The sequence below is a fragment of the Ranitomeya imitator genome, chromosome 5 (genome assembly GCF_032444005.1).
Source record: "Ranitomeya imitator isolate aRanImi1 chromosome 5, aRanImi1.pri, whole genome shotgun sequence".
Lineage (NCBI taxonomy): Eukaryota > Metazoa > Chordata > Amphibia > Anura > Dendrobatidae > Ranitomeya > Ranitomeya imitator.
Window position 1 is genome coordinate 232,906,919 of NC_091286.1, and position 27,462 is coordinate 232,934,380.

At 43.2% G+C, this 27,462-nt stretch overlaps 1 protein-coding gene across 1 annotated transcript in view; it reads right to left on the reverse strand.

Moving 5' to 3' along the window:
- The window catches only part of PEX7 (peroxisomal biogenesis factor 7), a 282,390-nt gene that overhangs the window by 98,790 nt on the left and 156,138 nt on the right, over positions 1–27,462 (reverse strand). Inside the window, exon 8 of the mRNA XM_069725962.1 lies at positions 25,330–25,385. Within this exon, the coding sequence (XP_069582063.1) occupies positions 25,330–25,385 (56 nt within the window). The remainder of the gene's footprint in view (positions 1–25,329; positions 25,386–27,462) is intronic.

The following is a 27,462-nucleotide window of genomic DNA, read 5'->3' on the forward strand; positions in this document are numbered from 1 at the left end:
CCCCTTTGCAGAGAAACAGCCCCAAAGCATGATGTTTCCACCACCATGCTTTACAGTAGGTATGGTGTTTGATGGATGCAACTCAGTATTCTTTTTCCTCCAAACACGACAAGTTGTGTTTCTACCAAACAGTTCCAGTTTGGTTTCATCAGACCATAGGACATTCTCCCAAAACTCCTCTGGATCATCCAAATGCTCTCTAGCAAACTTCAGATGGGCCCGGACATGTACTGGCTTAAGCAGTGGGACACGTCTGGCACTGCAGGATCTGAGTCCATGGTGGCGTAGTGTGTTACTTATGGTAGGCCTTGTTACATTGGTCCCAGCTCTCTGCAGTTCATTCACTAGGTCCCTCCGCGCGGTTCTGGGATTTTTGCTCACCGTTCTTGTGATCATTCTGACCCCATGGGGTGGGATTTTGCGTGGAGCCCCAGATCGAGGGAGATTATCAGTGGTCTTGTATGTCTTCCATTTTCTAATTATTGCTCCCACTGTTGATTTCTTCACTCCAAGCTGGTTGGCTATTGCAGATTCAGTCTTCCCAGCCTGGTGCAGGGCTACAATTTTGTTTCTGGTGTCCTTTGACAGCTCTTTGGTCTTCACCATAGTGGAGTTTGGAGTCAGACTGTTTGAGGGTGTACACAGGTGTCTTTTTATACTGATAACAAGTTTAAACAGGTGCCATTACTACAGGTAATGAGTGGAGGAAAGAGGAGACTCTTAAAGAAGAATTTACAGGTCTGTGAGAGCCAGAAATCTTGATTGTTTGTTTCTGACCAAATACTTATTTTCCACCATAATATGCCAAAAAAATGATAAAAAAACAGACAACGTGATTTTCTGGATTTTTTTTTCTCAGTTTGTCTCCCATAGTTGAGGTCTACCTATGATGTAAATTACAGACGCCTCTCATCTTTTTAGGTGGTGGAACTTGCACTATTGCTGACTGACTAAATACTTTTTTGCCCCACTGTATATGGGGAGGCTGTGTGGGGCTCATGCTGTATATATGGGGAGGCTGTGTGGGGCTCATGCTGTATATATGGGGAGGCTGTGTGGAACTCATGCAGTATATATGAAGAGGTTGTGTGGGACTCATGCTGTATATATGGGGAGGCTGTGTGGGGTTCATGCTGTATATATGGGGAGGCTGTGTGGGGCTCATGCTGTATATATGGGGAGGCTGTGTGGGGCCCATGCTGTATATATGGGGAGGCTGTGTGGGGCCCATGCAGTATATATGAAGAGGTTGTGTGGGGCCCATGCAGTATATATGGGGAGGCTGTGTGGGGCTCATGCTGTATATATGGGGAGGCTGTGTGGGGCTCATGCTGTATATATGTGGAGGCTGTGTAGGGCTCATGCAGTATATATGAAGAGGTTGTGGGGGACTCATGCTGTATATATGGGGAGGCTGTGTGGGGCTCATGCTGTATATATGGGGAGGCTGTGTGGGGCTCATGCAGTATATATGAAGAGGTTGTGTGGGACTCATGCTGTATATATGGGGAGGCTGTGTGGAGCTCATGCTGTATATATGGGGAGGCTGTGTGGGGCTCATGCAGTACATGTGAAGAGGTTGTGTGGGGCTCATGCTGTATATATGGGGAGGCTGTGTGGGGCTCATGCTGTATATATGGGGAGGCTGTGTGGGGCTCATGCTGTATATATGGGGAGGCTGTGTGGGGCTCATGCTGTATATATGGGGAGGTTGTGTGGGGCTCATGCTGTATATATGGGGAGGCTGTGTGGGGCTCATGCTGTATATATGGGGAGGTTGTGTGGGGCTCATGCTGTATATATGGGAAGGCTGTGTGGGACTCATGCTGTATATATGGGAGGCTGTTTGGGGCTCATGCTGTATATATGTAGAAGCTGTGTGTGACTCATGCTGTATATATGGGGTGGCTGTGTGGGGCTCATGCTGTATATATGGGGAGGCTGTGTGGGGCTCATGCTGTATATATGGGGAGGCTGTGTGGGGCTCATGCTGTTTATATGGGGAGGCTGTGTGGGGCTCATGCTGTATATATGGGGAGGCTGTGTGGGGCTCATGCTGTATATATGGAGAGGCTGTGTGGGGCTCATGCTGTATATATGGGGAGGCTGTGTGGGGCTCATGCTGTTTATATGGGGAGGCTGTGTGGGGCTCATGCTGTATATATGGGGAGGCTGTGTGGGGCTCATGCTGTATATATGGGGAGGCTGTGTGGGGCTCATGCTGTATATATGGGGAGGCTGTGTGGGGCTCATGCTGTATATATGGGGAGGCTGTGTGGGGCTCATGCTGTATATATGGGGAGGCTGTGTGGGGCTCATGCTGTATATATGGGGAGGCTGTGTGGGGCTCATGCTGTTTATATGGGGAGGCTGTGTGGGGCTCATGCTGTATATATGGGGAGGCTGTGTGGGGCTCATGCTGTATATATGGGGAGGCTGTGTGGGGCTCATGCTGTATATATGGGGAGGCTGAGTGGGACTCATGCAGTATATGTGAAGAGGTTGTGTGGGACTCATGCTGTATATATGGGGAGGCTGTGTGGGGCTCATGCTGTATATATGGGGAGGCTGTGTGGGGCTCATGCTGTATATATGGGGAGGCTGTGTGGGGCTCATGCTGTATATATGGGGAGGCTGTGTGGGGCTCATGCTGTATATATGGGGAGGCTGTGTGGGGCTCATGCTGTATATATGGGGAGGCTGTGTGGGGCTCATGCTGTATATATGGGGAGGCTGTGTGGGGCTCATGCTGTATATATGGGGAGGCTGTGTGGGGCTCATGCTGTTTATATGGGGAGGCTGTGTGGGGCTCATGCTGTATATATGGGGAGGCTGTGCGGGACTCATGCTGTATATATGGAGAGGCTGAGTGGGACACACGCCGTATATGGGGAGGCTGTGTGGAGATCATGCACTATATGGGGAGGCTGTGTGGGGCTCATGCAGTATACATAGGGAGGCTGTGTGGGGCTCATGCATCATATATAGAGGCTGTGTGGGGCTCACGCAGCATATATAGAGAGGCTGTGTGGGGCTCACGCAGCATATATAGAGAGGCTGTGTGGGGCTCATGCAGCATATATAGAGAGGCTGTGTGGGGCTCATGCAGCATATATAGAGAGGCTGTGTGGGGCTCATGCAGCATATATAGAGAGGCTGTGTGGGGCTCATGCAGCATATATAGAGAGGCTGTGTGGGGCTCATGCAGCATATATAGAGAGGCTGTGTGGGGCTCATGCAGCATATATAGAGAGGCTGTGTAGGGCTTATGCAGCATATATAGAGAGGCTGTGTGGGGCTCATGCAGCATATATAGAGAGGCTGTGTGGGGCTCATGCAGCATATATAGAGAGGCTGTGTGGGGCTCATGCAGCATATATAGAGATGACGTGTGGGGCTCGTGCAGCATATATAGAGATGCCGTGTGGGGCTCGTGCAGCATATATAGAGATGCCGTGTGGGGCTCGTGCAGCAAATATAGAGAGGCTGTCTAGGGCTCATGCAGCATATATAGAGAGGCTGTGTGGGGCTCATGCAGTATATGCGGGAGGGCGTGTGGGGCTCATGCTGTATATGCGGGAGTCTGTGTGGGGCTCATGCAGTATATGGGCAGGCTGTGTGGGGCTCATGCTCTATATAGGGAGGCTGTGTGGGACTCATGCTGTATATAAGAAGGCTGTGTGGGGCTCATGCTGTATATATGGAGGCTGTGTGGGGGCTCTTACAGTATATAAGAGGCAGTGAGGGACTCATACGATATACAGAAGGGGCTGTACTTGGATTCAAATAATATATAGGAGGATGTCAGCATACAAATTCTGCTCAATATTAAGTGATACAATTAATAATAATATAATTTTCAATAATCTAATTATAATATACTAGATTGTGGCCCGATTCTAACGCATCGGGTATTCTAGAATATGCATGTCCCCGTAGTATATGGACAATGATGATTCCAGAATTCGCAGCAGACTGTGCCCGTTGCTGATTGGTCGAGGCAACCTTTATAACATCATCGTCGCCATGGCAACCATTATGACATCTACGTCGATACTGTGCCCGTCGCTGATTGGTCGAGGCGAATTCGCGGCAGACTGTGCCCGTCGCTGATTGGTCGAGGCAACCTTTATGACATCATCGTCGCCATGCTGTGCCCGTCGCTGATTGGTCGAGGCCTGGCGGCCTCGACCAATCAGAGACGCGGGATTTCCAGGACAGACAGACAGACGGAAAAACCCTTAGACAATTATATATATAGATTGATATTGAACTGAATTATTTTCAGCCTATTGGATCGGCCCTCGGCAACAGTCACAGTCTCTCATGTGGCCCCTCAGGAAAATTAATTGCACACCCCAGGTCTATGGCCATTTTCCCAGGAGCAGACAATCCATTGCATTTAACTGTTTCAGCAAAATGGATGTGATTTAATGAGAACTCCTGCCCACAGTGCATTTAAAGACTCTCTTGAACCGTGCAGTTTTTTCAATATCGACTGGTAAGGGGAACCTGAAAGTAATACATGTAAAAACTAAATTGCATTTTTAAGTACCGAAGTCTAGCGACTCTGCAAAGATAGTGGAATGTGTTGAGAACAATAAAACCTAAAAATTATCAACGTAAATCACAACTAATATCCCACAGAGGTCTGGAGTTGGAATGATGCTCAAAATCAAAGTGGAAAATGAAGTTACAGGCTGATACAACTTCAGTGGAAATGCCTCAAGACAAGGAAATGATGCTCAGTAGTGCGTGTGGCCTCCACATGCCTGTATGACCTCCCTACAATGCCTGGGCATGCTCCTGATGAGGTGGCAGATGGTCTCCTGAGGTATCTCCTCCCAGACCTGGACTAAAGCATCCGCCAACTCCTGGACAGTCTGTGGTGCATCGTGATGTTGGTGGATGGTCCGAGACATGATATCATAGATCTGTTCAGTCGGATTCAGGTCTGGGGAACGGGCGGGCCAGTCCATAGCTTCAATGCCTTCATCTTGCAGGAACTGCTGACACACTCCAGCCACATGAGGTCTGGCATTGTCCTGCATTAGGAGGAACCCAGGGCCAACCGCACCAGCAGATGGTCTCACAAGGGGTCGGAGGATCTCATCTCGGTACCTAATGACAGTCAGGCTACCTCTGGCGAGCACATGAAGGGCTGTGTGGCCCTCGAAAGAAATGCTACCCCACACCATTACTGACCCACTGCCAAACCATTCATGCTGAAGGATGTTGCAGGCAGCAGATCGCCCTCCACGGCGTCTCCAGACTGTCACATGTGCTCAGTGTGCACCTGCATTCATCTGTGAAGAGCACAGGGCACCAGTGGCGAATTTACCAATCCTGGTGTTCTGTGGCAAATGCCAAGCGTCCTGCACGGTGTTGGGCTGTGAGCACAACCCCCATCTGTGGACGTCGGGCACTCAGACCATCCTCATGGAGTCGGCTTCTAACCGTTTGTGCAGATATGTGCAGCCTTTCCCGGCGCCTGCACACTGCAGTACTTTGCTCTGCCCTCAACAGGGCAGACAAAGTACGCCTGCTCCGGAGCCGCGGCAAGAAGACAAGAAGAGGACGTCATTGTATGAAGATAGGAGGCGCTGGACCGGACCTCGACGCCCATCGGACCCGGACTGCAGCGGGACCGCCCCTGGGTGAGTATAATATATCCTTTATTTCTCATCTTTCAGGATACATCAGGGGCTTATCTACAGCATTACAAAATGCTGTAGATAAGCCCCTGATGCCGGAGGCCTTAGCTCATGTACGATTTTTGGGGTAGCAGATTCCCTTTTAAATAAATTAAATATGGAACATATGCAGAGCAAGTCATTTTGACATTACAGTGAATGTTTTCAGTAATTTTTACATTATCGTCAGTGCTTTTTCGTATGGGTTCCAAATTGTCATGGACAGAGATCAAAAACATTTTCGTTAAAATTTTCTGGTATAATTCACAATTTATTGTTGAATCAATGATGACAAGCTGTCCTGGCCCAGATGTAACAACATATGCCTAAATAATGATACCACCACCACATTTCAGATACTCTGAGGGTTGCTGAGCGGAGAGAGGGCTGCCTAATTTAAGTCCTGGACTGCAGATAAGTACATAGTCAAACGCAATATCGTAGTTTAACCCCTTTCTGACCTCGGACGGGATAGTACGTCCGAGGTCAGAAGCCCCGCTTTGATGCGGGCTCCGGCGGTGAGCCCGCATCCAAGCCGGGACATATCAGCTGTTTTGAACAGCTGACATGTGCCCGTAATAGGCGCGAGCAGAATCGCGATCTGCCCGCGCCTATTAACTAGTTAAATGCCGCTGTCAAACGCAGACAGCGGCATTTATCTACCGCATCCGGACGGGCGGACGGAAATGACGTCATCGCCGACCCCCGTCACATGATCGGAGGTCGGCGATGCTTCTCCATTGTAACCATAGAGGTCCTTGAGACCTCTATGGTTACTTTTCGCCGGTAGCTGTGAGCGCCACCTTGTGGTCGGCACTCACAGCACACCTGCAATTCTGCTACATAGCAGCGAACAGCAGATCGCTGCTATGTAGCAGAGGCAATCGAGTTGTGCCTGCTTCTAGCCTCCCATGGAGGCTATTGAAGCATGGCAAAAGGAAAAAAAAAAGGAAAAAAAAATGTGAAAAAAATAAAAAAATATAAAAGTTTAAATCACCCCCCCTTCGCCCCAATCAAAATAAATCAATAAAAAAAAAAATCAAATCACATATTTGGTATCGCCGCGCTCAGAATCGCCCGATCTATCAATTAAAAAAAAAGCATTAACCTGATCGCTAAACCAAAATGCTATCATTAAAAACGTCATCTCGGCACGCAAAAAATAAGTCCTCAACCGACCCCAGATCACGAAAAATGGAGACTCTACGAGTATCAGAAAATGGCGCAATTTATTTATTTTTTTTTTTAACAAAGTTTGGAATTTTTTTTCATCACTTAGGTAAAAAATAACCTAGTCAAGTTAGGTGTCTATGAACTCGTACTGACCTGGAGAATCATAATGTCAGGTCAGTTTTAGCATTTAGTGAACCTAGCAAAAAAGCCAAACAAAAAACAAGTGTAGGATTGCACTTTTTTTGCAATTTCACCGCACTTGGAATTTTTTTCCCGTTTTCTAGTACACGACATGCTAAAACCAATGATGTTCAAAAGGACAACTCGTCCCGCAGAAAATAAGCCCTCACATGGCCAAATTGACGGAAAAATAAAAAAGTTGTGGCTCTGGGAAGGAGGGGAGTGAAAAACAAACACGGAAAAACGAAAAATCCCAAGGTCATGAAGGGATTAATACAAGAGCATAGTTTAGTGTTTTCTTTACCTGCTTTCCATTGCTTTTTCTGCTTTTATTTGTACGATTTATCCCCATTTAATATGTGCTCCATGGATAATGCTACCAAGTGTACATCTTGTGAGATGTATGTATGCCTTGAACAGCCGTTTGAGGGTGAATATATCTGCACTCGATGTCAGCAAGTTACATGTTTGGAAGCCCAAGTAATGAATTAGAATGTGCAGCTTGAAACACTCAGGAGCATTGCAAACCTGGAGAGGAGTTTAGAGCTCACTGAGCTTGCGCTGGCTGGACCAGTGATATGGAGGAGGGTGGAGGTGGGGAAGATCAGGACAGAGAAGTAGATAGGTAAATGTTACAAGAAGGGGTAGAGGGAAAAGTGCCAGAGAGCCCAGTCCTGATCGGGCACAACCTAGTAAATATGCTGATATTAGGAATGCAAGCCCAGGACTGGGATCACTACAGCAGGGCGTTGCTCCTAAAAACCAGGAAAACAAGGGAATTAGGAGTGCAGCAAAGGCATGACAGGTGTTGGTGGTAGGTGGCTCTATAATTAGGCGGACAGTGTCATATGCCGCCAAGACCGTGAACGCCCAACAGTGTGTTGTCTGCCGGGTGCTCGTGTTCAACATATTGTGGATCGGATAGACAGATTGCTGGGTGGCGCTGGGGAAAACACATCAGTACCAATGACAAAGTTAGAGGGTGCTGAATGGTCCTTAAAATTGCTAACAGGGAACTAGGAGAGAAGCTGAAGGCCAGGACATTCAAGATGGTGTTTTCAGAAATATTGCCAGTGCCACGAGCATCACTAGAAAGACAGCGGGAGCTTAGGGAGATAAATAAGTGGCCTAGAAAGTTGTGCAGGAAGGAAGGATTTGGGTTCCAGGAGAACTGGGCCGACTTCTCTGTCAGCTACAGGCTCTACAGTAGGGAAAGGTTGCACCTAAATGGGGAGAGTGCAGCTGTGTTTGGGGAGAAAATGTTAAGACGGATGGAGGAGTTTTTAAACTAGAATCTGGGTGGGGTGGGAAGGGTAACTGTACTAATAAGGGGATAGATAGAGTAGGCAAAGGGAGTGGGACACTAGGGGTTAATGACGAATTAAGGGGGCTGCAATATGCAAGGAAAGCAGGGAGCTGAGTAGGAGTAACAAAGTGCTAATAATATTAAATGTCTGCTGGCAAATGCACGAAGTCTAGCAAGCAAAATTAATGAACTGGAGACTCTTATGTCGGTCACAGAATACGATGTGGTAGGCATTACGGAAACCTGGCTTGACGAAAGCCATCACTGGGTAACAAACGTAGAGAGTTACACTACATTTAGAAAGGACCAGAAAGAAGAAAAAAAGGTGGAGGGGTGTGCATCTTCTTAAAATCCAACTTAAAACCTATGCTCAATGAAGACATTGGGGGGAGTTACAGCAATGCAAAGTCACTATGGGTAAATATACATGGGAATGGCAATAGTAGAAAGCTGCTAATTGGAGTTTGCTACAAGCCTCCTTATAAAGCCAAAAGATAGAGGTTGAAATGCTGAAACAAATTAAAAAGGCAGAAAACAGTAATAGGGTACTTATAATGAGGGATTTTAAGGCTATGTGCACACGTCAAGATTTCTGGCAGAAATTTTCCTGACAAAAACCTGACATTTCTGCCAGAAATCCGCACGTGTTTTTTGCGCATTTTTGATACGTTTTTTTTTTTTGCGTTTTTTCCCAAATGCATAGAATAGTGGGAAAAACACGAAAAAAAAATGCAAAATTAATGAACATGCTGCTTTTTTTTACCGCGATGCGTTTTTTTCGCGGAAAACAACGCATCATGTGCACAAAAATTGCAGAATGCATTCTAAATGATAGGATGCATATGTCTGCAGTTTCTAATGCGGTTTTATCGCGTTTTTATCGCGATAAAACACGAAAAAACCTGAACGTGTGCACATACCCTAACTGTCCAGACATTTAATTGGACATAGAATCTTCTGGTTGTGCTAAAAGCTACAAGTTCTTATCCACATTTCAGGACAATTACCTCTCTCAGCTGGTAGATGGACAAACCAGGGGAGGTCATCTGTTTGATCTGGTATGTGAATCTCCCCCAAAGTTTTGAATTGCCTTTTCTTAACAATCCTTTCAAGGCTAAGGTTAACCCAATAGCCTGTGCACCTTTTTCTACCACACTTTTTCCTTCCACTCAACTTTTCATAAATATGCAGACAGCTTCTTTAGCAATGACCTTTTTGTGGCTTACCCTTCTAGTGGAGTGTGTCAATGACTGCCTTCTGGACATCTGTCAAGTCAGCAGTCTTCCTGATGATTGTGGAGCCTACTGAAAGACTAAGGGACCTTTTTAAACTCTCAGCAATGATTTGCAGGTGTTTTTTGTTAACTATTCTAATGTACTGAGATAATGACTTGAGTTTTTATTGGCTGTAAGCCATAATCATCAACATTAACAGAAATAAACAACTGAAATAGATCACTCTATATAATATATGAGTTTCACTTTTTGTATTGAAGAACTGAAATAAATTAGCTTTTTGATGATATTCTAATTTAATGAAAAGCACTTGTATGTAACTATGTTTCACAGATGGCATGAGGTAGCGGTATTTGTGCTGTAATGCTACGTTTTTTCTTTTTCCAAACAGAACGCTCCTCATTTAACCCAAAATGCACGATTTTGGTCTTATTCACAAAACATTGTCCCTGTAGCCTTCTAGCATTTATGAATTTTCCTTCGGTTCCTTAGTGACAATGCAGAATATTGTATGCTTCACTCTTGGAAGCAACTTTGTTGGTCACCCACTCCTGGAGAGGGTAATGATGTACCGTATTTTTCGGACTATAAGACGCACTTTTTCCCCAAAAATTTTTTGGGTAAAATGGGGGTGCATCTTATAATGTGTATACACCTTACCGGCACCGTTGCTGCAGGCTGGCATGAGGGGGTGCCCAGCGGTGCAGCGGGTGCCAGACGGTGCTGAGCGGGGGGCTCCGATGCCGCTGTGGGGTCTCTGCTGACATTTTGTCAAAGGCCAGAGCCCCCCGAAGTTCCATGGTTTCCTGTGCAGTGGACTCTGGGAAAATGGCCGCCGGGGGGTGGTGCATTCAGAGATGGAGATCTCGGCACCAAGATCTCGGGAGATGAGAATTCAGCGCTGAGATCTCATCTCCTGAGATCTTGGTGCAGAGATCTCCATCTGCAAATGCACCACCCCCCGGCGGCCATTTTCCCGGAGTCCACCGCACAGGAAACCATGGAACTGCGGGTGACTCTGGCCTTTTACAAAATGTCGGCAGAGGCCCCCCCCCCCCCGCAACCTTTCACAAAATGTCAGCAGAGCCCATCACCCCCAGTCAGCAATAAGACGCATGGATTATAAGAAGCACCACCATTTTATTAAAAATAAAATGTTTTTTTTATTTTTCTCCTCAAAATTTGTGGTGTTTCTTATAATCCGGAGCATTTAATAGTCTGAAAAAAACGGTAATTGAATTTCCTTCATGAGAAAACAATCTGTCAGACTGAGAATTGGAGGAGTCCAAACTGTTTAGAGATGGTTTTTAACCCTTTCTGTCCTAATGAGAATCAGCAAATCTTTTTTTTTTTAGCTCCTCAGAAATCTATTGTTTGTGCCATTATACGCTTTCACAAATATGTGATGTAGTGATCAGACTTGGAAAGATTCCTGCCCTTTAAATAAAAACAAGTCTCCCAGTCACACCTTACTGACATCCCACTGATTGAAAACACCAGGCTCTAATTTCACCGTCAAAAATTGTCTACCAATCCTAAAAGTTTGTCTGGCACTCATGGACTGTTTCTAACCTATTAATAAAAATAATAAAAATAAGAATGGGTTGGCGCAAAGTGATCACATGCACAGGTATTTGCTGCTACACAAAGAACAATACCACAAAATTGTCAGGTAGACAAAATATTAAAACTGCATAGTGTGCGCAAAAATACCAGGTGAACGAATTTACCGTAATATAAATATCACTACTACAAACACCTAATAAATAGAAAAAAATAGAAACAACATATATTGCAAAGGAGGTTCCTGATCTGAGCCAAATGGCTCCACAGCAAATAAAATTAGGGAGACTACTGAAAAGTCGCTCAATAAAATCACAAAGATACAAAGCAAGTCCCAAGAGTGAGCTAATTAGCTCCGCAACGCATGCAGTTAGAACAACAGATATGAGCAGTCCCTCCGGAGAGGTTTCCTCTCGAGATGATAAAGTCCGTATCCACAAATTCTTCTTTTTTATAGCAGCCAAAAAAGAAAAAAGGAAAAATACCTTACAGGAGCGTGATCCTGGCCAGTGACACACGCTACCTGAGTCTGCTAGCCGCCAGCGTAAGAGCGTAGGTAAACTCGTGTTTGTAGTCCGTAGGAGTAGGACCTTCCGTGACGTAAGCAGTCACGTGACTGGCGAGGTAGGGAGCGAGATGAGGACCAATTCCAACGAGTTTCGGAGAGCACGGTCTCCTTCGTCAGGGATGGTTCTTGAAGAAACAACTGCTGCTTTTATAGGTGAATGACAGATGCTGCAGGGGGAGGGAATAGGTTAAGTGAATGCAAATAGTTCCACCTCGCTATTGAGGCCAGTTGGTATCAGGGAGTCTAGGTTAAATATCCATTTGCTCTCAGCTCTGGACATTTTCTTAATAAAATCCCCCTTCCTCCAATCTTTCTTAATTATTTCCAAGCCTGTAATTATTGTGCCATTGGATAGAGCCATTATGTTTGTCTTTATAAGGCTGGAGTCACACTCAGCATAAGACAATACGGTCCGTATATTACGGCCGTAATACGCTGAAAAGTCCCCAAAATAGTGGTCCGTAGCTCCTCAGTAGGCAGGGTGTGTCAGCGTATTTTGCGCATGGCATCCTCGGTATGTAATCCGTATGGCATCCGTACTGCGTGTTTTTCTCGCAGGCTTGCAAAACCGACATACGGCTATACAAGGGATCCATGTGTAAAAAAACAAAACAAAACATATATACTGTCATATATATATATATATATATATATGTCAGTAGACACATATATGTATATATATTATCACTTCATACAGCGCTAGATAGCTTTAAAGCCGGTATTTCAATTACCGGCTTTTGCTATCTCTTTCCTAAACCCGACATGCTATGAGACATGGTTTACATACAGTAAACCATCTCATATCCCCATTTTTTTTGCATATTCCACACTACTAATGTTAGTAGTGTGTATATGCAAAATTTGGCTGCTCTAGCTATTAAATTAAAGGGTTAAATGGCGGAAAAAATTGGCATTGGCTCCCGCGCAATTTTCTTCGCCAGAGTAGTAAAGCCAGTGACTGAGGGCAGATATTAATAGCCTGGAGAGGGTCCATGGTTATAGGACCCCCCTGGCTAAAAACATCTGCCCCCAGCCACCCCAGAAAAGGCACATCTGGAAGATGCGCCTATTCTAGCACTTGGCCACTCTCTTCCCATTCCCGTGTAGCGGTGGGATATGGGGTAATGAAGGGTTAATGCCACCTTGCTATTGTAAGGTGACATTAAGCCAAATTAATAATGGAGAGGCGTCAATTATGACACCTATCCATTATTAATCCAATACTAGTAAAGGGTTAAAAAAAACACACACACATTAATAAAAATTATTTTAATGAAATAAAAACAAAGGTTGTTGTAATAATTTATTCTTCGCTCAATCCTTCTGAAGACCCTCGCTTTGTGACAAAGAAAAAATAATAAACCAACAATATACATACCTTCCGAAGATCTGTAACGTCCCACGATGTAAATCCATCTGAAGGGGTTAAAATATTTTGCAGCCAGGAGCTCTGCTAATGCAGCTGCTCCTGGCTGCAAAACCCCGGGGAATGAAGGTAATGTAGGTCAATGACCTATATTTACCTTCATTTGCGGTGAGGCGCCCTCTGCTGGCTGTTCCTGGAGCGTGGGAACTTTCCTAGAAAGCTCCCAGGTTCGAGTTCATATGAGGGCGCCCTCTGCTGGTTGTCTTCATATGAACTCGAGCCTGGGAGCTTTCTAGGAACCCCATATCCCACCGCTACACAGGAATGGGAAGAGAGTGGCCAAGTGCCAGAATAGGAGCATCTTCCAGATGTGCCTTTGCTGGGGTCGCTGGGGGCAGATGTTTTTAGCCAGGGGGGGCCAATAACCATGGACCCTCTCCAGGCTATTAATATCTGCCCTCAGTCACTGGCTTTACTACTCTGGAGGAGAAAATTACGCGGGAGCCCACGCCAATTTTTTCCGCCATTTAACCCTTTAATTTAATAGCTAGAACGGCCAAATTTTGCATATACACACTACTAACATTAGTAGTGTGGAATATGCAAAAAAAATAGGGATATGACATGGTTCACTGTATGTAAACCATGTCTCATATCATGTCGGGTTTAGGAAGGAGATAGCAAAAGCCGGTAATTGAATTACCGGCTTTAAAGCTGTCTAGCGCTGTATGAAATAATAATATATATACAGTGGGGCAAAAAAGTATTTAGTCAGTCAGCAATAGTGCAAGTTCCACCACTTAAAAAGATGAGAGGCGTCTGTAATTTACATCATAGGTAGACCTCAACTATGGGAGACAAACTGAGAAAAAAAAATCCAGAAAATCACATTGTCTGTTTTTTTAACATTTTATTTGCATATTATGGTGGAAAATAAGTATTTGGTCAGAAACAAAATTTCATCTCAATACTTTGTAATATATCCTTTGTTGGCAATGACAGAGGTCAAACGTTTTCTGTAAGTCTTCACAAGGTTGCCACACACTGTTGTTGGTATGTTGGCCCATTCCTCCATGCAGATCTCCTCTAGAGCAGTGATGTTTTTGGCTTTTCGCTTGGCAACACAGACTTTCAACTCCCTCCAAAGGTTTTCTATAGGGTTGAGATCTGGAGACTGGCTAGGCCACTCCAGGACCTTGAAATGCTTCTTACGAAGCCACTCCTTCGTTGCCCTGGCGGTGTGCTTTGGATCATTGTCATGTTGAAAGACCCAGCCACGTTTCATCTTCAATGCCCTTGCTGATGGAAGGAGGCTTGCACTCAAAATCTCACGATACATGGCCCCATTCATTCTTTCATGTACCCGGATCAGTCGTCCTGGCCCCTTTGCAGAGAAACAGCCCCAAAGCATGATGTTTCCACCACCATGCTTTACAGTAGGTATGGTGTTTGATGGATGCAACTCAGTATTCTTTTTCCTCCAAACACGACAAGTTGTGTTTCTACCAAACAGTTCCAGTTTGGTTTCATCAGACCATAGGACATTCTCCCAAAACTCCTCTGGATCATCCAAATGCTCTCTAGCAAACTTCAGACGGGCCCGGACATGTACTGGCTTAAGCAGTGGGACACGTCTGGCACTGCAGGATCTGAGTCCATGGTGGCGTAGTGTGTTACTTATGGTAGGCCTTGTTACATTGGTCCCAGCTCTCTGCAGTTCATTCACTAGGTCCCCCCGCATGGTTCTGGGATTTTTGCTCACCGTTCTTGTGATCATTCTGACCCCACGGGGTGGGATTTTGCGTGGAGCCCCAGATCGAGGGAGATTATCAGTGGTCTTGTATGTCTTCCATTTTCTAATTATTGCCCCCACTGTTGATTTCTTCACTCCAAGCTGGTTGGCTATTGCAGATTCAGTCTTCCCAGCCTGGTGCAGGGCTACAATTTTGTTTCTGGTATCCTTTGACAGGTCTTTGGTCTTCACCATAGTGGAGTTTGGAGTCAGACTGTTTGAGGGTGTGCACAGGTGTCTTTTTATACTGATAACAAGTTTAAACAGGTGCCATTACTACAGGTAATGAGTGGAGGAAAGAGGAGACTCTTAAAGAAGAAGTTACAGGTCTGTGAGAGCCAGAAATGTTGATTGTTTGTTTCTGACCAAAAACTTATTTTCCACCATAATATGCAAATAAAATGTTAAAAAAAACAGACAATGTGATTTTCTGGATTTTTTTTTCTCAGTTTGTCTCCCATAGTTGAGGTCTACCTATGATGTAAATTACAGACGCCTCTCATCTTTTTAAGTGGTGGAACTTGCACTATTGCTGACTGACTAAATACTTTTTTGCCCCACTGTACATATATGTGTCTCACTGACATATATATATATATATATACATATATATATATATATATATATATACCTATTCTATGTGTACACATTTATTCTACCTATTCTATTGTAAGCTGTCAGTGTGATTTTACTGTACACCGCACTGAATTGCCGGCTTTTCTCTCTAACACCGCTGCGTATTTCTCGCAAGTCACACTATTGGTCCGTGTGTAATCCGTATTTTTGGGACTTCCATAGACTTTCATTGGCATTTTTTTTTGCGCAATACGGTGACAAACGCAGCATGCTGCGATTTTCTACGGCCGTAGAAAGCCGTATAATACTGATCAGTAAAATACGGCAGATAGGAGCAGGGGCATAGAGAATAATTGTGCCGTTTGTTTGGCGAGTTTTACGGACGTATTTTCTGCGCTCTTACGTCCGTAAAACTCGCTAGTGTGACTCCAGCCTAATGCTTAGACAATGGATGTCCGACAAACTTCTTCTTAATATTTTGCAAATGCTCATTTATTCTTACATTCAATGGGCGTATTGTCCGACCCACATAGATTTTACAACAGGGGCATTTCAAGGAGTAAATTACCCCAGGGGTGGTGCAAGTAATGGCATCCCGAATTTTCAGTTCAATCCTACCATTAGAGATAACTGTTTTGTAGTCCTCAAGCGTTTGCACACTTTACAATTCCGACATGGGTAAAAACCACATATTTTTCCGCCTGTATATTGGCTGGAATTGCTTATTTGATTATAACTAGGTATCAATGGGGCAAGAGCATTTCCCAAGTTGTGGGATTTTTTAAAAATAAATCTGGGATTAGAAGGAATTGTATCACCAATAATTTTTTCCTCTTAATATATCCCAGTGCTTCCCAAACGATTTTTTTCAAAATGTGTGCATTTGAATTATACTGGACAATAATAGGGATGTCATCGAAAGTGTTTGGTTTATCCATATTCTTCTTGCCACCATTTATTAAGTCATTTCGTGACCTCTTGGTTACCATCTGTCTAGCATTTATTAGATGGTTTTCATCATACCCTTTGTTTAAAAAATTAGCTGTTAGCAAGTCTGCTTCCATATTGAAGTCCTGAGGGCGTGAGCAGTTCCTGTATGCGCGAGTGAACTGACTTTTGGGCACATTTAAAAGCCAACTGGGGAGGTGGCAACTATCCTTGGAAATATAATTATATGAATCAGTAGGCTTCCAGTAGGTTGAGGTATGAATAGAATTATCCTGTATACAAATTTTTAAATCAAGGTAGTGAACCATCTCCGTACTAATTGTTGCGGTAAAGTTTAAAAAATATAAATTTTTATTGATATCACTTAAAAACTGTGTCAACGTATCTGAGTCACCCGACCATATAAATATAATATCATCAATATAGCGATGCCAGAGGACCAGGTTTTCGCACAGCCCACCGCCCCCATATATAGCAGTCTCCTCCCAACTGCCCACGTAAATGTGTGTTAACCCTCCGTCACATACAACTGATCTGACAGGCGCTTCTCTTTTACTTTCATTTCTCCTTCCTCACCAGATTGTGAGGAAACCCCCTCCCTCCAGGTAGTCTCCTATCTCTTGAAGGTCTGTGAAACCTGATATCACAGTTGGATTTCAGAGCTTCAGGTGAGAGGATATAGCTGCACAGATCTCTCAGGCTCATTGTATGTGAATACGTCACATTCAGTAAGGTTGGTATTTTATGTTTTTATTCATCACAATAGTTTATTTAGCTTGTTTTATGAATGTATCGCACAAAATGTGAGGATATTTCATAGAAATAAGGGAGATTTTATAAAAGAAAGTGTGCTGCTCAGGCATATACAGTAGTTCCCTAACATATTCCTTCTCTTGCTTCAGATTATCTGCTGAAATGGAGAGGAAAATGTACAATTTATCCAAACAACTTGATGTTGAGGAAGTAACAAACATGCTGTTAGATGATAGAGACCTCACACTGAATGAGGATTTAGGAGAGGAAAGTGAGATTGATTCTCATGATGAGGTGGAAGAATGTGTCCTGGATTCTGAAACAGAGCAAGATGGTGACAGTGGGGAGGATGAAGAAGTTGGATCATATTATATTGGAAAAGATAAAAATACTAAATGGAACAAGAAGCCATTCCAGAAAAAACGTAGGGAACCTTTAAACATTATTACTCACCTTCCTGCAGTAATAGGAACTGCACGTAATGCAAAAACTGCAGTTGAATGCTGGAACAGTATATTTACGATGACATTCTGGACTCTATTGTCACATATACCAACCAATATATAGACATTATAAAGGACAAGTACATCTGCAACAGAACCATCAAGCCCACAGATGAAATAGAACTGCGTGCTTTTTTTGGATTACTGTACCTTGCAGGAGCTTATAGGGCAAATAGACAAAGTTTGGAGGAACTTTGGGGTAAAGATGGGGATGGAGTTGAAAAATTTAGCCTTGTTATGTCCATAAACAGATTCAAGATTCTAATTCGTTGCCTTCGGTTTGACGACAGAACTACCCGAACCGAACGCAAAACACATGACCGACTTGCTCCAATTCGTGATATATTTCAAAGATTTGTTGTAAACTGTAAACAAAGTTATTACCCTGGAGAGAATCTCACTATTGACGAAATGCTCCCTGGTTTTCGTGGTAGATGTGCCTTTCGTCAATATATTCCATCAAAGCCAAACAAATATGGAATAAAAATTTATGCCCTTGTTGATGCCAGTAAGACCTACACTTACAACCTGGAAGATTATGCAGGAAAACAACCAGAAGGTCCTTACTGTGTGAGCAACAAACCCATTGATGTTGTAAAAAGACTGGCTGAACCCTTATTTGGATCGGGTCGCAATATTACAGCTGACAATTGGTTTACAAGTTGTGATCTGATTGATTATCTGAAAATTCAGAAGCTGTCATATGTGGGAACTGTAAGAAAAAACAAAAGGGAATTGCCGCCACAGTTTGTAAGTGTGAAAGAGAGACAACAGTACAGCAGTATGTTTGCATTCCATAATGGAAAGGCTTTAGTTTCCTATGTACCACATGCCAAAAAAATCGTACTTCTTCTATCAACACTTCATGATGATGCTGCCATCGATCCTGGGACTGGGGCAGAAAAAAAAACGGAGATAATTACATTTTACAATGCCACCAAAGGGGGTGTGGATACAGCAGACCAGATGTGCTCCACTTTCAACGTCAGCAGAAACATCAAACGCTGGCCAATGGTCATATTTTTTGCTATGTTGAATTTGGGTGGTATAAATTCACAAGTAATTTATCTTGAAAACAAGCTTGAACCACTCCGTAGACGATTGTATCTGAAAAAATTGGCCCATGAACTAGTACTTGGAGAGCTACGCAGGAGAAGCATGAAAACAATCGGCATCCCCTCTCGCCTTCAAGTTCAGCTCAAAAGGTTCCGCCCAGAAGATGATGGTGAAAAGTCACCATCTGCACCACCTCACAAAAGAAGGAGATGCACCACCTGCCAAACGGAAAGCGGAACCAGAAGGCTTTCAAATTATGAATGTCTCAAATGTCATAAAGCAATTTGCCTGACACATGCAAAAATGGTGTGTAATTCTTGCTATTTGCTCTGCAAGTGTGACTTTTCTGGGGAAACCTCAGCATCTACTTCTGATTGAATATGTTTTTAATAGTACTTAAGGTACCTTAAAATTAAGTTTGTGTTCAAAAATTTTCTTTGTACATTTTTTTGAGAGAGTCGAACTGGGGACTATTTGGCGGGAGTTTTGAAAAGTTTGTATTTCATAGTTATTAGTTTTATGTTAAGTAAATGTTTTTTTTTTTGCAACTGATTATGTGTAGTCTCTTTTATTACATCCCTATGAAGGTCACTGATCACTTTTAGAGCACTGAAATTGCAAACATTAGATATTATAGGTATTTTTCCAGCAGGCGCCTGACAGGCACATTGTATGTGAACTCGTTAGTCCGAATATTGTATGTGACGGAGGGTTAAAATAAAATAAATGCACTCTTTAATATGAACAAATAATGTTTATTAAAGAGTGTATTTATTTTAACACACAATTATTTTATTTTTGAAGCGAACTACTACTCCCAGCAGTGGGGTACTGCTATGGGGACCAGGTTCGTGCCCAGCTATGCCAACCTCTACATGGGCAGTTGGGAGGAGACTGCTATATATGGGGGCGGTGGGCTGTACGAGAACCTGGTCCTCTGGCATCGCTATATTGATGATATTATATTTTTATGGTTGGGTGGCTCAGATTCGTTGACAGAGTTTTTAAGTGATATCAATAAAAATTTATATTTTTTAAACTTTACCGCAACAATTAGTACAGAGATGGTTCACTACCTTGATTTAAAAATTTGTATACAGGATAATTCTATTCATACCTCAACCTACTGGAAGCCTACTGATTCATAGAATTATATTTCCAAGGATAGTTGCCACCTCCCCAGTTGGCTTTTAAATGTGCCCAAAAGTCAGTTCACTCGCGCATACAGGAATTGCTCACGCCCTCAGGACTTCAATATGGAGGCAGACTTGCTAACAGCTAATTTTTTAAACAAAAGGTATGATGAAAACCATCTAATAAATGGTGGCAAGAAGAATATGAATAAACCAAACACTTTCGATGACATCCCTATTATTGTCCAGTATAATTCAAATGCACACATTTTGTAAAAAATCATTGGGAAGCACTGGGATATATTAAAAGAGGACAAAATTATTGGTGATACAATTCCTCCTAATCCCAGATTTATTTTTTAAAAATCCCACAACTTGGGAAATGCTATTGCCCCATCGATACCTAGTTATAATCAAATAAGCAATTCCAGCCAATATACAGGTGGAAAAATATGTGGTTTTTACCCATGTCGGAATTGTAAAGTGTGCAAACGCTTGAGGACTACAAAACAGTCAGTTATCTAATGGTAGGATTGAACTGAAAATTCGGATGCCATTACTTGCACCACCCACCACATGCCATTATGTTGTAAAATCTATGTGCATCGGATAATACGCCCATTGAATGTAAGAATAAATGAGCATTTGCAAAATATTAAGAAGTAGTTTGTCGGACATCCATTGTCTAAGCATTATAAAGACAAACATAATGGCTCTGTCAATGGCACAATAATTACAGGCTTGGAAATAATTAAGAAAGATTGGAGGAAAGGGGATTTTATTAAGAAAATGTCCAGAGCTGAGAGCAAATGGATGTTTAACCTGGACTCCCTGATACCAACTGGCCTCAATAGCGAGGTGGAACTATTTGAATTCACTTAACCTATTCCCTCCCCCTGCAGCATCTCTCATTCACCTATAAAAGCAGCCGTTGTTTCTTCAAGGACCATCCCTGACTAAGGAGACCGTGCTCTCAGAAATGCTTTGGAATTGGTCCTCATCTCGCTCCCTACCTCGCCAGTCATGTGACTGCTTACATCACGGTAGGTCCTACTCCTACGGACTACAAACACGAGTTTACCTACGCTCTTACGCTGGCGGCTAGCAGACTCAGGTAGCGTGTGTCACCGGCCGGGATCACGCTCCTGTAAGGTATTTTTCCTTTTTTCTTTTTTGGCTGCTATAAAAAAGAAGAATTTGTGGATACGGACTTTATCATCTCGAGAGGAAACCTCTCAGGAGGGACTGCTCATATCAGTTGTTCTAACTGCATGCGTTGCGGAGCTAATTAGCTCACTCTTGGGACTCGCTTTGCATCTTTGTGATTTTATTGTGGCGTGTGGTCAGTGATTTCCATCGGAATAATTATTTTACTGCATGTCTGGCCCCAGCTTCAGGCAATATAGAAGATCTTTTATATGGCAATATAAACACAGGAGTTTAGCATTGCTTTATCAATTATCACACAAAAAAAGTAAAATAAATCAAGAAAAATAATAAACTCCCCATGTTTAACCACTTACAGTACTGTGGGTGGATAAAAGGAATTACAGTGATGGGACGTGGGATAGCACATTAATCATAGCCATAGCTTTCAGGACCGACATTAATAGTCCAGGGTTAATCAGTCATGAGCTCTGAATGCTCCAAGCTGCTAGACATGCTACTCACTGCAGAACAGTCAGTACTTGAGGGGTGCACAGAGCATTGCACACAAGTCGATGCTTAACAAACTAATTGTTTTAATGGAGGTATCCTGCAGTTCCGAAAAAAAAATCACTAAATGACAAATGTTATTTGTGCACTTTAGCAATTAGTAAAAAATGCTGACGTCCCTGAACTGAATGATTAAGTCACTCAGACTAATTATTTTATTTAGAAATGAATGTCAACAATTTTCCAAATGCAAGATAAAGACTCATGTGACAGATGCTATTCACATACTGCTTCCAGCTAGAAATCCAAGCAATGCATGGACTTGAGGCAATTATCTATAAAAGTGCAAAATGGTGCTTTATGACTAAGGGTTGACCAGAGGGCCCTAGTTCAAGAAAAACATATCGGCCCCAAGTTCCTCATAGAGCCCCCAAATGTTATGTCTCTTTAAGGCTACGTTCACATTTGCGTTCTGCCGGGCTGCGTCGGGCGCAGCCGCGGCGACGCATGCGTCATGCGCCCCTATATTTAACATGGGGGCACATGGACATGCGTTGCATTGCGTTTTGTGACGCATGCGTCTTTTTTGGCGCACGCGTCAGAGCGCAGAGGACGCAGCAAGTTGCATTTTTTTTGTGTCCAAAATCATGCCAAAAAAGGACACATGCGTCACAAAACAATGCGTTTTGCATGCGTTTTGGTTTGCGTTGTGTCGCCGACGCAGCACCGCACAACGCAAATGTGAACGTAGCCTAAAAATCCTCTAGTAATTGTCAATTATGAGCTTTATTAACCAAGTTCTTACATAAGAGAAACAATTTGAACGCTGCAACCATTTTTATGGTGTTGAAAAACACGGTGTCAAAAAGGATGTCTTATAGCAGTTTTCATGGAGTGGTTACAGTACTTCTATAACTTCAAAGCATTTTTTTTAAAGAATTAAAGGCCTTATTCGCTACCATATTGATGACAGCTATTACCAGTTCAAATGAGTAAGTAGTGATCTGCAGTACCTGGGAGCAGCCACTAGGCAATGTGATGGAGCTGTTTACATTCTGCAGCTGCCAAAGATGGTATCTGTTGATGGGTGAGGGTGCGAGTGTCAGAGCCTAGCCAATCTAGAATATTGATGACCTATCCTTCATATGGGTCAGCAATATTAATGATGGAAAATCTCCTCCCATATAATTGCAAGGGATCATTGTGGTTCCACAACTACTTTAACTTCTTCCCACAAATAGATGTGAATGTACAGGCTAATAGCCACAATTTATCAGTATACCTTCCACAATTCCTTGTCATATAGCAAACAGAAGCTTAGCACACACAAAAATATACCACTGAGGTTCTCGTCCAATTTTTCTTACAAATTTAAGATTTAACTATATGATCATCTTTATTAGCACATAAATATGTATGCATTCAGCCTGTCACAAATGCCTCCTGCTTGTGATATGTGTCCCTCGGTCAACTGTTTACAAGCAGTAATCAGGGGATACAGGCTAAAGCTGCAGCATAGACATATGCACAGCACTTACATATAAAGACAACCTGGCTTACACAAAATAATTTTTCAACTCTGTAGCTAGTAAATGTATGGACTCACGTGCTAAATTGTTGCTCATTCACATGAATTTAAACTCATATATTGGTGGGGAAGAGTCAAAGACCTGTTATAAAGGATTTGGTAGGTGATGATGTCATCTTGTGGTTCATAAGAAGTTAGAGACAAACACACTGTCTGAATAGTAGAGCTGGAATGGTTGCTAGAACTGCAGATCGCATACATCTATATATATAATTGTCTAAGGGGTACTTCTGTCTGTCTGTAACGGAAATCCCACATCGCTGATTGGTTGGCCGCGACCAATCAACGACAGGCAAAGTCAGGCCGAGAATTAGTCCCTCCCTACTTCCGTCCAGTCAGTGCCCGCTCCATACTCCCCCTCCAGTCAGCGCTCACAAAGTCTCGCGAGACCGCTAAGTCATCTGAGTAGTTTCGCAATGCATCGCTGGGAACGGAAGCTGGCGGCGGCAGCAGCGCGCGCATTGGGACAGCTTCGCTGGACACCGGCAGGTGAGTATATAACTATTTTTTATTTTAATTTTTGTTTTTAACAGGGATATGGTGCCCACACTGCTATATACTACGTGGACTGTGTTATATACTGCGTGGCTGCTATATACTGTGTGGCCAGTGTTATATACTGCGTGGGCAGTGTTATATACTGCGTGGCCAGTGTTATATACTGCGTGGCCAGTGTTATATACTGCGTGGCCAGTGTTATATACTGCGTGGCCACTGTTATATACTGCGTGGCCACTGTTATATACTGCGTGGCCACTGTTATATACTGCGTGGTCACTGTTATATACTGCGTGGCCACTGTTATATACTGCGTGGCCACTGTTATATACTGCGTGGCCACTGTTATATACTGCGTGGCCACTGTTATATACTGCGTGGCCACTGTTATATACTGCGTGGCCACTGTTATATACTGCGTGGCCACTGTTATATACTGCGTGGCCACTGTTATATACTGCGTGGCCACTGTAAATATACTGCGTGGTGTTATGAACAGGTGATTCAGAACCCCAATGGACCTGGTGGTTACGAGCACAGAAAATGACCTGATAGTTGCTAATCACATAGGACGAGCTCTGAGACGTGGGAACTCTGCTGACCGCAATCCCTAATCCTATCACACCACACTAGAGGTAGCCGTGGATTGCTCCTAATGCTCCCTATGCAACTCAGCACAGCCTGAGAAACTAGCTAGCCCTGAAGATAGAAAAATAAGCCTACCTTGCCTCAGAGAAATTCCCCAAAGGAAAAGGCAGCCCCCCACATATAATGACTGTGAGCAAAGATGAAAACACAAACACAGAGATGAAATAGATTTTAGCAAAGTGAGGCCCGACTTACTAAATAGACCGAGGATAGGAAAGATAGCTTTGCGGTCAGCACAAAAACCTACAAACAACCACGCAGAGGGCGCAAAAAGACCCTCCGCACCGACTAACGGTACGGAGGTGCTTCCTCTGCGTCCCAGAGCTTCCAGCAAGCAAGACAAACCAATATAGCAAGCTGGACAGAAAAAATAGCAAACAAAAGTAACACAAGCAGAACTTAGCTTATGCAGTGCAGACAGGCCACAAGAACGATCCAGGAGAGAGCAAAACCAATACTGGAACATTGACTGGAGGCCAGGAACAAAGAACTAGGTGGAGTTAAATAGAGCAGCACCTAACGACTTAACCTCGTCACCTGAGGAAGGAAACTCAGAAGCCGCAGCCCCACTCACATCCACCAGAGGAAGCTCATAGACAGAACCAGCCGAAGTACCACTCATGACCACAGGAGGGAGCTTGACCACAGAATTCACAACAGCGTGGGCTGTGTTATATACTGCGCGGGCTGTGTTATATACTGCGTGGGCTGTGTTATATACTGCGTGGGCTGTGTTATATACTGCGTGGGCTGTGTTATATACTGCGTGGGCTGTGCTATATATTACGTGGGCTGTGTTATATACTGCGTGTCTGCTATATACTTCATGGCTCCTATATACTACATGGCCTGTGCTATATACTATGTGGCTGCTATATACATATATACATACATATTCTAGAATACCCGATGCATTAGAATCTGGCCACCATCTAGTCCATAGATATAGGTTTTAAATGTATAACTGCAACTGAGCTGGGATGAGACAAGCTGATGAGTTATCATTATCTGAGCAAAAAAAAGTCCCCAGAAGACTGACACACTACTGTAAAATAAAAAAAATAGATAAAATAAGCAGTCATAAAGAATCTTACCTCACAGTGAAATCATAGGAGCACGATCCCAATATACTTGCATGAAAGGGAGAAAACTATAAAAAAAAATAAAAAAGCAAAACAGAATTAGGTAGAAACACCCAGAAACTGCCTTTATAATACCACAACAGACAAGAAATAACACAAGAAATCTAAGGATGCAATAAATACTCAGAAAAACTGTATGCTCCAACGAAGAATCCACTCCTAGCGTTATCTCTTCTTGTCTGCAAACTATTGGAAAATGTGATGGACTGACTGTGCTGACCACAACACAATTAGTGAATATATGGTATGGACTTTAACCCCTTCACGACATGCGCCATACATATACGGCGCATGTCGGGTTTCCTCCTTTGATGTGGGATCCGACACTGAGCCCACATGTTTTCCGGCACATGTCAACTGATTTCAACAGCTGACATGTGCCCCTAAAAGTGATTCCACCCGCGGCTGTTAACCTGTTAAAAGACAAAGTCAATCTCTCTGACAGCTGCAATGAACACGATGGCCCCGGAAGCACGTCAGTAATTCCGCCCATCGGCGACCGTGTCACATGACCGCAGGCCGCCGATGGGTTGGCATGACAACCCGGGTACTGCAGGAGACCTCTGTGGTTGACAGGGCCGCATAGCTATGAGCCAAGGCTGAATCTCTGCTGTGTAGAACAAGTGATAGGGTGATTGCAGCTTCTAGTTTCCCATTGAGACTACTGAAGCAAGTGTAAAGTAAAAAAAAAAATGTTTTTAAAAATATTAAAGAAATAAAAAAATATAAAAGTTAAAATCATCCCTCATTCGCCCTATTGTAAATAAAACAATGAAAAAAAATATACACATTTGTTTTTGCCGTGTTCAGAATCTTGCCATTTATAAAAAGAAATAATCCGATAGGTAAACGGCATAACGAGAAAATAACTCAAAACGCCAGAATTACGTTTTTTGATTGCTGCAACATTGCATTAAAATGAAATAATGGGGAATAAAAGCATTGCATCCACATCAACATGGTATCAATAAAAATGTCAGCATGGCAGGCAAAAAAATAAGCCTTCACCCAGCCCCAGATCACGAAAAATGGAGACGCTACGGGTCTCGGAAAATTACACTTTTTTTTTTTTTAAACCAACTTTCGATTTTGTTTTCACCACTTAAATAAAAAAGAACCTATACATGTTTGATGTCTATGAACTTGTAATGACCTGGAGAATCATATTTGCAGGTCAGTCTTAGCATTTAGTGAACATGGTAAAAAAAAAAAAAAAATCCAATTTCACCGCACTTGGAATTTTGTCCCCTCGTTTTTCAGTACACTAAACCAATGGTGTCGTTCAAAAGTACAACTCGTCCCGCTAAAAACAAGCCTCAAATCGCCAAATTGATGTGAAAATAAAAAAGTTATGGCTCTGGGAAGAAGAGGAGCAAAACAACAGAAACGCAAAAACGGAAATTTGCCAGGGGTGAAGAGGTTAAAGGGAATTAGTCACCAGGTAATTGCCACCTAATCTGAGCATAGCATAACAAAGTGGTAGAGACCACAATTCCATCAATCACTTACTGGCCGCTTGCTTTAGTTTTTATAAAATAAGTGTTTTATCAGCAGGTCAGTAAAATTAGGGTATGTGCACACGTATTCTGGGTCCACTGCGGATTTTTCTGCAGCGGATTTCAGCAGATTTGATAAATCCGCAGTGGAAAACCGCTGCGGATTTATCGCAGATTTACCGCAGTTTTACAACTGCGGATTTCTATTGGAGCGGTTGTAAAACCGCTGCGGAATCCGCAGAAAGAAATGGCATGCTGAGGAAGGATATAATGGAACTAGAGAGAGTACAAAGGAGGGCAACAAAATTAATAAAGGGGATGGGAGAACTACAATACCCAGATAGATTAGCGAAATTAGGATTATTTAGTCTAGAAAAAAGACGACTGAGGGGCGATCTAATAACCATGTATAAGTATATAAGGGGACAATACAAATATCTCGCTGAGGATCTGTTTATACCAAGGAAGGTGACGGGCACAAGGGGGCATTCTTTGCGTCTGGAGGAGAGAAGGTTTTTCCACCAACATAGAAGAGGATTCTTTACTGTTAGGGCAGTGAGAATCTGGAATTGCTTGCCTGAGGAGGTGG